Source organism: Saccopteryx bilineata, chromosome 1 (genome assembly GCF_036850765.1).
Source record: "Saccopteryx bilineata isolate mSacBil1 chromosome 1, mSacBil1_pri_phased_curated, whole genome shotgun sequence".
In the NCBI taxonomy this organism is placed as follows: Eukaryota; Metazoa; Chordata; class Mammalia; order Chiroptera; family Emballonuridae; genus Saccopteryx; species Saccopteryx bilineata.
This window is the reverse complement of record NC_089490.1, coordinates 216,768,505-216,781,721: the sequence shown is the minus strand read 5'-3', so window position 1 is coordinate 216,781,721 and position 13,217 is coordinate 216,768,505. Positions and strand designations below refer to the sequence as shown.

Sequence of the window (13,217 nt, the reverse complement as noted above, 5' to 3'; positions counted from 1 at the left end):
TTACTTCTTCTTTTCCAATTTGGATGCCTTTTATTTCTTTTTCTTGTCTGATTGCTGTGGCAAGGACTTCCAGAACTATGTTGAATAAGAGTGGTGAAAGGGGGCAACCCTGCCTTGTTCCTGATCTTAAGGGGATAGCTTTTAATTTTTGCCCATTGAGTATTATGTTGGCTGTGGGTTTGTCATAGATGGCCTTTATCATGGTGAGGTATGTTCCCTGTATTCACACTTTGCTGAGAGTTTTGATCATGAATGGGTGCTGGACTTTATCAAATGTTTTTTCTGCATCTATTGAAATTATCATGTGGTTTTTCTCCTTTCTTTTGTTTATGTGATGAATCACATTGATTGATTTGCGAATATTGTACCAGCCTTGCCTCCCAAGAATAAATCCTACTTGATCATGGTGTATGATTTTTTCCATATATTGCTGGATCCGGTTTGCTAATATTTTATTGAGGATTTTTGCATCTAAGTTCATCAGGGATATTGGCCTATAATTTTCTTTTTTTGTGTTGTCTTTGCCTGGTTTTGGAATCAGAATTATGCTCGCCTCATAAAAGGAGTTTGGAAGTCTTCCTTCCTCTTGAATTTTTTGAAATAGTTTGAGAAGGATAGGAGTTAGTTCTTCTTTGAATATTTGGTAGAATTCACTTGTGAAGCCATCAGGCCCAGGACTTTTCTTTTTTGGGAGTTTTTTGATAGCTGTTTCAATCTCATTTGTTGTAATTGGTCTGTTTAGGTTTTCTGATTCTTCCAGATTGATTTTTGGAAGATTATATGATTCAAGGAATTTGTCCATTTCATCTAAGTTGTCTAGTTTTTTGGCGTACAGTTCTTCATAGTATTTTCTTACAATATTTTGTATTTCTGTTGTGTCAGTTGTTATTTCTCCACTCTCGTTTCTAATTTTATTTATTTGAGTCCTCTCTCTTTTTTTCTTGGTGAGTCTTGTTAAGGGTTCATCGATCTTGTTTACCTTTTCAAAGAACCAGCTCCTCGTTTCATTGATCCTCTGTATTGTTTCTTTAGCCTCTATGTCACTTATTTCTGCTCTGATCTTTATTATTTTCTTCCTTCTACTAGCTCTGGGCTTTACTTGCTGTTCTTTTTCTAGTTCTTTTAGATGCAGGGTTAAGTTGTTAATTTGAGCTTTTTCTAGCTTCTTGAGGTATGCCTGTAATGCTATAAACTTCCCTCTCAGGACTGCTTTGGCTGTGTCCCATAAATTTTGAGTTGATGTATGCTCATTATCGTTTGTTTCTAGGAATTTTTTAATTTCTTCTTTGATCTCAATGTTAACCCATTCATTGTTTAATAACGTGCTATTTAGTTTCCAAGTGTTTGAATGTTTTTCAATTTTTCTATTGTGGTTGATTTCTAGTTTAATGCCATTGTGATCAGAGAAAGTGTTCGATATGATTTCAATCTTCTTAAATTTGTTGAGCCCGCTTTTGTGCCCTAACATGTGGTCTATTCTAGAGAATGTCCCATGAGCACTTGAAAAGAATGTATATTCTGCTCTTTTAGGGTGAGAGGTTCTGAAGATATTTATTAAATCGAGTTCATCTAATATGTCCTTTAAGTCTGCTGTTTCTTTGTTAATTTTCTTTCTTGAGGACCTATCTAATGATGTTAATGGGGTATTGAAATCTCCTACTATTATAGTATTGCTGTTGATCTCGCCCTTTAAGTCTATCAAAGTCTGCTTTATATATTTAGGTGCTCCTATATTAGGTGCGTAGATATTTATAATGGTTATATCTTCCTTTTGTATTGCTCCCTTTATCATTATGTAGTGACCTTCTTTATCTCTAACTATGGTCTTTGTTCTAAAGTCCATTTTGTCTGATATAAGTATTGCTACCCCAGCTTTTTTTTCATTTCCATTTGCGTGAAATATTTTTTTCCATCCTTTCATCTTCAGTCTGTGTGCATCTTTTGATTTAAGGTGTGTCTCTTGTAGACAGCATATGTATGGGTCCTGTTTTCTTATCCACGCAGCTACCCTATGTCTCTTGATCGGATCATTTAATCCATTAACATTTAAGGTTATTACTGATATGTAATTGTTTATTGCCATTTTTTTTCTTTAAAACTGTTTTTCTCTTTTGCTATATTCTTCTTTTCCTTTGATCTGTTTACAACAGGTCCCTTAGCATTTCTTGCAGCCTTGGTTTGGTTGTAGTGAAATCCTTTAGTTTTTTTTTGTCTGTAAAGCTTTTTATTTCTCCTTCAATTTTAAATGATAGCCTTGCTGGATAAAGTAGTCTTGGTTGTAGGTTCTTGTTCTGCATTACTTTGAATATTTCTTGCCATTCCCTTCTGGCCTCAAGTGTTTCTGTTGAGAAGTCAGAAGTCATCCTTATGGGGGCTCCTTTGTAGGTCATTGTCTTTTTTTCTCTAGCACCTTTTAATATTTTCTCTTTATCATTTAGCTTTGGTAATTTAATTATGATGTGTCTTGGTGTTGGTTTCTTTGGGTTTCTCCTTAATGGAGTTCTCTGTGCTTCCTGAACATGTGAAATATTTTCCTGCCTTAATTGGGGGAAGTTTTCTGCTATAATATGTTTGAACAAAGTCTCTATCCCTTGTTCTTTCTCTTCTTCTTCAGGAACCCCTATGATGCGGATGTTATTTCTCTTCATGTTGTCACAGAGCTCTCTTAGAGTTTCCTCAGACTTTTTGAGTCTCTTTTCTTTTTTCTGCTCTGCTTCCATGCCTTTATTTATTGTGTCCTCTAACTCACTGATTCGATTCTCTGCTTCATCCATCTGCTTTTAATTCCTTCCATTGTATTCTTTATTTCAGATATTGTATTTGTCATTTCTGTCTGATTCTTTTTTATTATTTCAATGTCCTTTTTTATATTTGTTATCTCTTTATTTAGGTTTTCATAATGGCCATCTATGGTGGTTCTAATATCTTTGAGCATCCTAACAATCGTTATTTTAAACTCTGCATCTGGTAATTTGGTTATATCTGATTCACTTAGGTCCTTTTCTGGGTATTTCTCTTGGTTTATTTTTGTTGTATTTCTCTGCCTCCGCATTTTCTCTTCATGAGAGTGGCTGTGATCACGTGCTCGGGTGCACAAGGGTTGGTGGCCTTGGCCTTTGCCCCGCCCCCGTGTGTGATGTTATGCTCAGTCCTGAGGGCACTGGCGAGCACCTTTGCTCAGCTGCGGGTCTCCGCCTGTTTCTGAGCTTTCGCCCTGCCTTTGCAGGATGATCCCACTCAAGGAACAGCTGCTAGCCTTGGCTCTACCACCAGGAAAGGCTGCGTGCCCAAGCTCAGCTTCGTAGCGGAACTCCGCCTCTTCTGGGCTTTTGGCTCCACCCCCGCGGGAGGAGCCTGCTACCAAGTCAGACCGCAAGCCTGGGTTGCACAGGCGGGGCAGGGATGTGCTCCTCTGCCCTTGCTCCGGGGCTGGTTTCTACCCTTTCTGGGTTTCCCGCCCTTCTCCCGGAGGCTGGATTACAGGCTGCCGGCAGCTGAGCTTAGCCGCTTTTGCACGCCCCCTTCTCCCTAGCCGGGCAAGATTGAGCTCACACCTGAGCCCACTGGTGGCCAGCCGGCTTCCGCCCCTGCCAGCAGAACCGCGCTTTTGTCTCCCGCTGCTGCCCGCTCTCTGGTGCGCCCTCAGCCGTGTGGGTGGGGGCGTTGCAGCTCGGACCCTAAGACTCACTACCATAGACCCAAAAGCTCCCTCCTTCTATGTGACTCTGCTCTGAATGCCGCGGGGGAGCTTGTTTGGCTGCTCTCCTGTTTCCCTTTGCTGGTATTGCTGTTTCCGGGGGAAATATTCACTTCAGCTTTGGGGAGTGACTCGTCCCAGGGGTTAGAGTGGCTATCTCCCAAAAATGTTTCTCCCTATGCCTCCTAGATTGCACTCTCTTCCTGTTACTGTGGTTCTCTCCCCTCTCCCTCCGTCTCCAGGAGCCCCGGGTGAGTGTTTGTGAGAGAGATGTTCTGCGTGGTCCCTTTAAGAAGGATCCTGGGTCTGAGAAATCAGACTCTCTCACAAACAGTATCCTGACTTGTTTCCAGCTAAATACTGTCCTTATGCTTCTTCTGGGCTCTGGGGCTGCAGGCTGGGGCTTTGTTCCTGGGGCTCAGGGCCCTTTCCCCTCTGCTAAACTCACTTCCCGCCACGCGAGTCTCTCCCTGCTGCCGTTCGCTCCGAGAAGCCGGGCAGCCCTCTCCGCGTTTCCGCTTTTCCTACCAGTCTCTGGGTGGCTTCTTCAGCGTTCCTGGGTTGAAGAGTCCTTTTAGTTTAGTCCAAAGTTGGTTTTTCCAGTTGATAGTTCATAAAATTAGTTTGTAATCCACATTGGTTCTGGGAGGTAGATGCTGGTACGTTCGCCTACTCCAGCGCCATCTTGTCTCTCCCCACAAACCTTTTTAAAAATTTTTTTATTTTTAATTTATTGTGTTTTGTTGATAGTATTAATGAGATTTAATAAAGAATAAAAAGTTTAAAAAATAAAAAAAATAAAAAATCGAAAAGAGTTGTTTTTTTTAAAAAAAATTAATAATGAAATAAAGAAAAATAAAATAAAATAAAAATTAAAAAAAAAGGAAATTATTCCCCCCCTCCTTTTTTCCTCTCCTCTCCTCTCCCCTCTTTCTTAAGAAAATCTTGTGGTGGACTGTGAATTATAACAAACAATGCCTGTGATGGAGGGCCTGAATTGGGGAAAAGTAATGAAGGGCCAAAAAAAAAAAAAAAGAAAAAAAAAAAAAAGGAAAAGAAAAAAGAAAAAAAAAGAGCGTATGGACCCACAGAAAGCAAATAAGGAAAAAATTTGGGTCAAGAATAAAATGATTTGCTTTTAGGTGTTGGTTGTCTAAGAGTTATGATGAGAGGAATAAGAGGAAAACGGAAAAATGGGGGGACAAATTAAAAAATTACTATTGTATTTAGTGGAACAAGAACTAGATAATATGGAGAGCCAGGGATGGGAGCACTGCTAGTGAGTTAAAAAGGTGAAGTAAAAACCCCCCAAAATGCCACAAACATAGGTTTGAGTCCCAGATAAGATAATTTGTTTGTTATTGAGGTTTGAATGAGAGGAAATGTAAAGGAGAAAGGAAGAAACTAATATAGAGGGAGAAAAGAAAGAGAGAGAGAGAAAAAAAGAGGGAACCACTAAAAGAAGAAAAAAGAAAGGAGAGAGAGAGAGAGAGAGAGTTAAGGGTTTTGGAGTGCAACCCTCATAGAGAGAAAGGAAGAGAAGAGAAAAGATAATGGGAGATGTAACACTTATGGGTAGTGTAGTTCAAGGAGAGGAGAGAGTAAGACCGGTAGAGAGTTAATCGGCCAAATTGGAGGAGGAAAAAAAAGTATCAAGAATGAAGATAAGAGAAACAAATGAACAAATATAATAAAATGGGATAGGTTATAAAGTCTGCAGATTATTCTTGATTTTGAGAGGTTATCTTCTAGCTTTTTCTTTTCTCTCCCTCTTCCTGGTCGGTGACTCTGTACCCCGGGTTCTGCCCCTTTGGCACGCTCAGGTAGAGGTTTGCAGTTGATAAGTCTCTATGGCAATGTCATGTATTGTGCTTTACTCTTGTTGGCAGTCGAAGCTCATTAGCATTTATAGGCTCCAACCGTGAGAGAGTCCGTGTTCCTGGAGCCTTTCTCCTAGTCTTTCCTTCCTCAATTAGTAGCCTGATAATCCAGCTATGGGGTTGCTGCTGCCTCTGCCTGGATAGTAAGAGGCTCAAAGAGCTGGCAACTCCCCACTCTATTTCCACTCAGCACAGGGCTCTGGGTAAGGCTCAGTCAGTCAGAGCTGCTAGCATAATCAGGTGGGCTTTCCGCCCACTCAAAGACCTCTGGCTCTGCCACTCTGTCCGGTAACACAAGCGGGCGCCCACTTCCGGGGCGCTTGGAGGAAACTCTCACTCACTGTCTGCGACCAGGATATCCGGCCAGCAGTCTCACGCTCTGAGTGAAACCCCTAACCGCAGGGAAAAGTTGCAGCGTTGGAATTGAGTCTCGCTCCGTCCCCGTCCCCGTGCGCGGCTTTTGCAAGGCGCTGGGGCGGCTCGAGATTCCGCTTTGGCCCACACAAAGGCCCCTGACTCTGCCCCTCTGTGCGATAACACGGGCGCGCACTGCCGAGGCACTCGGAGGAATCGCTCACTCCCTAGCTGCGCGCGCAGACCACGATATGAGGCCAGCCGCGTTTCCCTCTGAGTGAAAAACCCCCCAGCACGGAAAATTTCCACCGTTGGAATTAGTTCTCGCTCCCTCCCGTGCGCGGCTTTCCCAGGGCGCTGGGGCTGCCCAGAGACTCTGCCCTTGGCCCACAGACCCTGCCCTCTGACCCTGCCTCTCTGTGGGGCAACACGGGCACCCACTCTCGGGGCCTAGGAAGAAATTCTCGCCCACTAACTGCGCACCGACCAGGAGACCGGGTAAAATGGCCGCTCCGCTTGTCTTTCTTTGTTTGGGTTTGGCACGAGTGTTAGCTTGTATTGCCCGGGTTGCCACAGGATCAGATTTTCCTTGGCTTGGATCTGCGTGCTACAGCCTGGTTCGGCCGTTTGTGCCACGGCGGCCTGGATCTATTCACCCCCTTTGCCCGCCTCAGTTTCTATATTCACAGTTACCAGAGAAAGCCGCCCTGTTTAGGTTAGTGAGGAAGGCGGAGCACTTCTTACTCCCTATTTCCTTCGGGGTTTGGTTCTATATTTAGCCAATTTTTCACTCAATCATACCTTTGGGTGTATTGCGAAGCATCTGGAAGCTCCAAGTATAGGTTTTTCTGTTTCTGGTTGAAGATCTTGTTGAGTTTTGGGGGAGATTTATCGGTATCGCTTCCTACCCCGCCATTACTCTGACGTCATCTCCTCTAATTTATTGTGTTGACATGGTTTCAAGTGTCCCACTCAATATAACAACCACAACCCCCGACATCATGCCCCCCATGCCCCATGCAAAGTCTCTTTCTATTAGCATTTCACCCCTTTTGCCCTCCCTATCATAAGCCTTTTTACATATTTGTACATGAGACTCAACTTCTTGGGGATCATCAGAGGAGAATGACTTTCTATAATATTTTTTTTTATTGTATTTTTCTGAAGCTGGAAACGGGGAGAGACAGTCAGACAGACTCCCACATCCGCCCAACCGGGATCCACCCGGCACGCCCACCAGGGGCAACGCTCTGCCCACCAGGGGGCGATGATCTGCCCCTCTGGGGCATCGCTCTGCCGCGACCAGAGCCACTCTAGCACCTGGGGCAGCGGCCAGGGAGCCATCCCCAGCGCCCGGGCCATCTTTGCTCCAATGGAGCCTTGGCTGCAGGAGGGGAAGAGAGAGACAGAGAGGAAGGAGAGGGTGGGGGGTGGAGAAGCAAATGGGCGCTTCTACTATGTGCCCTGGCCAGGAATCGAACCCGGGTCCCCCACACGCCAGGCCGACGCTCTACCGCTGAGCCAACCGGCCAGGGCTATAATATCTTTTTTGATCTGGTGGCAAAGCTGCTTTACCCATCAAGTGCAATCACCGCAGCAGCCAAAGTAGCCAAACTTCATTCACCTCTTATGTTTCTGGTTATAAGTATACACACACACATGTATTACCAAAAAAATACATATACATATGTATATATATAAGAAGAAACATAAAATATATATAAAACATAAAAATTTCCATTTTAACAATTTTTAAATGTATACTTCAATAATAATAATTACATCTACTGTGTTGTGCAACAATCACCACTATTTCTAAAACCCTTTCATCATCCCAAACAGAAACTCTGTAACCACTGAGCAATAACTCTTCATTCTCCCCATACCCCCAGCTCCTGGTACCTCTATTCTATTTTCTGTCTCTATGACTTAGAGATATCATATAAGTGGAATCATAGACTATTTGTCCTTTTGTGCCTGGCTTATTTCATTTAGCATGTTTTTATGGTTAATCTTTGTTGTAGTATGTGTCAGAACTTTAATCCTTCTTATGACTGAGCAACATTCCATTGTACACACCACATTTTGTTTATTTGTTCATTTATTGATGAACACTTGGGTTGTTTCTATTTCTGGTTATTGTGACTAATGCTGCTATGAGCAATGATGTACATCTTTGTGTATTGTTTAAAACTCTGTTTCCAATTCTTTGGGTATATAGGTAGGAGTGGAATTGTTATGTCATATAGTAACTCTATGTTTAAGTCTTTGAGGAACCACTTCCCAGAGAAGTTGCACCATTTTACATTCTCACCAGCAATATATGAGTGTTCTAATTTCTCCATATCTTTATCAACGCTTTTTATCTGTTTGTTTGTTTTTTTAATTTGTAGCCACCTAGTAGGAGTAAAGTGGTAGCTCATTATGGTTTTGATTTGCATTTCCCTAATGACTTAAGGTATCCAGTGTAGCATCCACCGGGTACAAGAACAAACGTCGGAGACTTTCAGGAGTATAGATGTAACTTTATTGGCCAGTTTTACCTGCGCAGGGGCAAATTCCTGAGGTGTCCAGAGACACTGTGATCACAAGAAGCTGCAGATGGGAATCGCACCTAGCGCTCACAGCTAAATCTTTTTATAAGCTAAGCAAGCAAGCCTAATACAGAAGCAGATGTGGCAGTAACCTATTTGCTAAGGGGGCTGCACATAGCATAGCAACAGGGGCTGGGGTCTAGCTCATTGGCGAATTCCAAACCTAAACTTCTGATAAGGGTCTTTTAACCAATAGAATGCAAATGTTTGTCTCTTTTTCTTTTTTTTTCTTCTCTCTCAGCCTCCCAGAGTCCCTATCTGTCTCTGCTTCTTGAACGACCTTGGGCATGTTATTCCTAACAGAACAGGAGCAGGACCTGCCTGTAACCCTTAAGTTCCCTGTTCTATTAGTGCCCTGCTTATTTTCTGATCTTCTCTTGGTCCTTACATTCCCTACTCCTATTAGGGCATAAATCAAACCCTTGATTCTTCATCAAAAGGAAGGATGGTGTAGGTAGGTTGAGACAGAACCATCACTTTTACAGTCTCGATTCTTTCCTTAATAAATGTAAGGAGTTTATTAATAACTACAGGCCCAATAGTGAGAGCTAACAAAAGTATCAGTAATGGCCCAGCAATTGTAGATATAAGAGTGGTTAGCCAAGGGGAGGTTCTGAACATAGAGGCATACCATCCTGGGTCATTTTCTTCTAAGTTCCTATTTTCTAATCTGTTTGCAAGTATCTTTATATTCTCTCTAAACACTCCAGAGTGGTTAGCATAAAAACAGCATTCTTCTCTTAGAGCAGCACACAGTCCTCCTTGCTCAAGGAGGAGGAGGTCTAGTCCTCTCCTATTCTGAAGAGCTACCTCGGCTAGGGAGTCTATTTGCTTCTCGAGGTATATTACCTGGTTTTGGAGAAGCGCAATATCTTTGGAGAATGTCTTGGATAGCTGTCTGAGGGTAAGTTCCCCTTGAATGAGGGATGCTGTCCCTACTGCTGCTGACCCTACAATTCCTATGGTAGCTATGATAGGGATAAGAAGTGGAGCTTGTTTTTGCCCGCCTCGGGGGAGCAACAAGGAATTCAGGATTTCCCCCATACAGATATACCTGTGGAATAATGTAAGCACTTACACAAAGTTCAGGATGAGTGGGGACTATACACTTGAAGATGCCTTGAGTACACACAAACCATAGTCCTTCAGGTGCCTTCATCACTTTCGGGTCCTCTAGGGTGGTGAGTAGGGTTTCTTGGTTAAGGCAATAGTCACTGTAATTGGAATTACCTAAGGTGAAATTTGCTAAGAGGTAGCAGGTTCCTTTCCCGTGGAACTCTGCTAAAGTGAGAGATCCTTCTGAGACACAATCTTTTATCTGATCCTGGTTCCGGTCCCTCATAAGGGTTACTGTAGTAGGAGTCAGTTCCCCTTCCCTCAAGGTGTTGGCTCCAAGCCCTACATAGAAAAGGGGGTCTGGGACTAAGGCAAAGCCAACAAGATTCTGTAATTTCAGGTTGTGTCTTGTTAAAGTAGGGGAATACCTTATCCAATAAATCTAGGGCATACGTCTCTTGGTGGTGTGGTCTTTCCAGTAACAGGCTGGGAGTGTAAAAAGGCAATTTATGGTCCTGCTCCTCTGGTTCTATTGGGAAAGAGTCTACAGTAGGAGTCGTGGTAGCTCCGCTCTGGTCTAGGCCTGTCTTACTGTCCGGGAGTTTTGGTGCTGCCAGAGTGAGTGCTGCTGGGAGGCTGACAGGGGGCCTAGGTGGCAGCCCGTTCCCTACTCCTATTAGGAAAGGTCTGTTCTTTGTAGGAAGCTTTCTAATGGTGAAAAAGGTACCAGGATCATGTCCAGTTACATATAATCTTAGCCCCCAGGTTTTTTCTGAATTCCAACTTGGGTCTTTAGGCTTCTTAATAGTAATGATAGTAGGGTTACAATTATCTTTAGCACAGTCTTCATCCCAACCATCATTGGGCCTTCTTCCCCCTAATCTAGTTCCTAATCGAAAGAGACTTATATCTGGGTCTGGTTTCGGTGGACTCCATTGAAATTCACTGACAAGTGTTTCACAACCCCACGCTTTACAAAAATAATCTGAGTGAGACCCGCAAATTCGGCGCTGTCCGGAAGAGGGTTCAGGGCAGGCATAGTGTGGAGTATACCATAAAGCCCTATTTTTAACATGAGGTGCACACTTACTACCTGCAGTGTATGAGCTAGGCCAGTTATCTAAGAGCAGGCTCCTGGCTGAATCAGAATGTCTCCAAGCAGCTGGTGAATCACAGAATTTTTCTTCAAAAAATTTTGATAAATCAGCTTGGAGTGTTATGGAGGTGCTACTATCCCAGGTGTTATTCTGTGCTATAACTGCGCCATCTGCTGTCCTGATTAAAACCCATTCCTGCAACTCTAGTCCCTTGCTGGGTAAATAATAAAAAGTCATCAGTCCTAAGTGGAGGAGAAGGTGAGCTTTAGAGGCTCTCCAGGGGTCTGTTTGACTTGCCATCTCCAGGATCCTTCGTCAGGTGGTTGGGCTGATTTCACGTGGGAGAGATGGATCCAATAGGGCTTTTCTGCTATCCGGACTGCAGAAGGGGTACTGAGCAACACCTGGAATGGTCCTTGCCACCGCGCCTCTAGGTTCCCTCGATGGTGATTGAGAACCCAAACCCACTGTCCAGGGTCCGGTGGCGACAACCTCTGGGTGTTGTCTTCCAATGCTGCAGCTCTCTGTTCCCGCAGCTCCCTTACTTCTCTCCGAATCTGCTGCAATGCCTGTAGGGACTTGAGGAAAGTATGATTAGACATCTCTATTTCCTCTCTGGTGAGCTGGGGTACCAGTGGAACGGGTTGTCCAAACATAAGCTCATAGGGGGTCCATCTATTAGTGTTAGGTGTACACCTAACTCGGAACAGGGCAAAAGGGAGTAACTCTACCCAGTTTTCGCCGGTCTCCTCTCTTAATTTAATTAGAGTTTCCTTTAATGTCCTATTTATTCATTCTACTTGTCCTGAACTCTGAGGTCTGTAAATACAATGCAATTTCCAATCAATTCCTAGCCTCGTAGCTAATTCCTGGGAAATCTTAGAGATGAAAGCTGGTCCATTGTCAGATCCTATGGCTATAGGAATTCCATATCTAGGGATGATCTCTCTTAGCAGGATCTTGCAAACTGTGGAAGCAGTTTCACCCTTGGTGGGAAAGGCTTCCGTCCATCCTGTAAAAGTATCTATTAACACCAGTAGATACTTATATCCTGCCTTTCCTGGAGTCATTTCTGTGAAATCTATTTCCCATAACTCTCCTGGGCACTTTCCCCTATATTTAACTAAAGGGGGGAGCTTCTTGTTTATAGCATTGACCTTAGCACAAGCCTTACATCTAGAAATTATGGGTTGCATGATATCCCTAATCTGGGGTCCCCTGTAGTACTTCTTAATTAGTTGTTCTATCTTATTTTGCCCTAGATGGGAACTTGCATGGATTTCCTTTGCAATCTCTCCTATAACTCCCTGGGGTAGGTAGAGTCTAATGTCAGGTAGTTCTATCCACCCCTGCTTATTTCTTTTACCCCCTAATTGCTTTCCCTCTTGCTCTTCCTCAGGAGTATACTTAGGGTTGGGAGGCAGCACAAGTTGAGGCAAAAGCAGTAGAATGTCTGCAGTTCCTTCTTTTGCAGCTTCTCTGGCAACAATGTCAGCAAAAACGGTTTCCTTGAATAATTGGAGAGTCCCCCTTTTGATGTCCTTTGCAATGAGTTATGGCTACTTTAGAGGGAAGCCAAATGGCATCGAGCAGGGCTAAAATCTCAGTTTTATTCTTAATTTCTTTTCCCCCTGCCGTTAGCAAGCCTTGTTCTTTGTAAATGGCACCATGAATGTGAGCAGTGGCAAAGGCGTACCTGCTGTCCGTGTAAATGTTGGCCACTTTGCCCTCAGCTATCTGGAGGGCTTGTGTAAGTCCAATTAGCTCTGCTTGCTGTGCAGAAGTACATTTTGGTAATGCTCTCTGCCATAAGACACTGTCCTGGGTAGTTACAGCTGCTCCTGCATATCTTTGTCCATCTCGGACATAACTTCTTCCATCAGTGAACAGCATGAGGTCTGCCTTCTCATAGGCCTGGTCCCTGAGGTCCGGTCTGGCCCTGTGACAGTGTCCAATATCTGTCTGCAGTCATGGACCACTGATGGATCTGGCAACGGTAGCAAGGTGGCAGGATTTAAGACTGCCGTCTTCAAGAACTGCACTGCTGGGGGATTCAATAACTGTGCTCGGTACTGTGTCAATCGAGCATTGGAGAGCCACCTATCCAGTGGGGCACGCAGCACTTGTTCTAGATAGTGTTCTCCAATAACCTGGATGTCCTGACCCAATGTCAGTTTGTTGGCCTCCTTAACTAGGATTGAGGTAATAGCAAGTGCCCTTAAACAGGTTGGGCAGCCAGACGCTACAGGGTCTAGCTTCCTGGATAGGTATGCTACAGGCCTCTTTCATGGCCCAAGCTCTTGGCTGAGGATTCCCAAGGTTATCCCTCCCTTCTCAGCAATGTACAACTGGAAAGGTTTGGCCATATCTGGTATGCTGGGGCAGCTACTAGGGCCTCCTTCAGTGCCTGGAAAGCCTTCTTTTCCTTGTCTGTCCAAATAAACTGTTCTTCTTTGCCCTGCGTCAATTCGTGGAAGGGCCTGGCCAGCTCTGCAAATCCTAATATCCAGAGTCTGCAATATCCTACTGCTCCCAGAAA

General features: G+C 43.9%; 1 protein-coding gene across 1 annotated transcript in view; it reads right to left on the bottom strand.

The window, feature by feature from the left end:
- Positions 1-10,620, bottom strand: part of LOC136319459 (rab11 family-interacting protein 1-like) — a 36,048-nt gene extending 25,428 nt beyond the window's left edge. The window contains 2 exon segments of the mRNA XM_066252716.1: positions 10,035-10,289; positions 10,532-10,620. Of these exon segments, the coding sequence (XP_066108813.1) occupies positions 10,035-10,289; positions 10,532-10,620 (344 nt within the window).
- Positions 10,621-13,217: the final 2,597 nt, after the last annotated feature.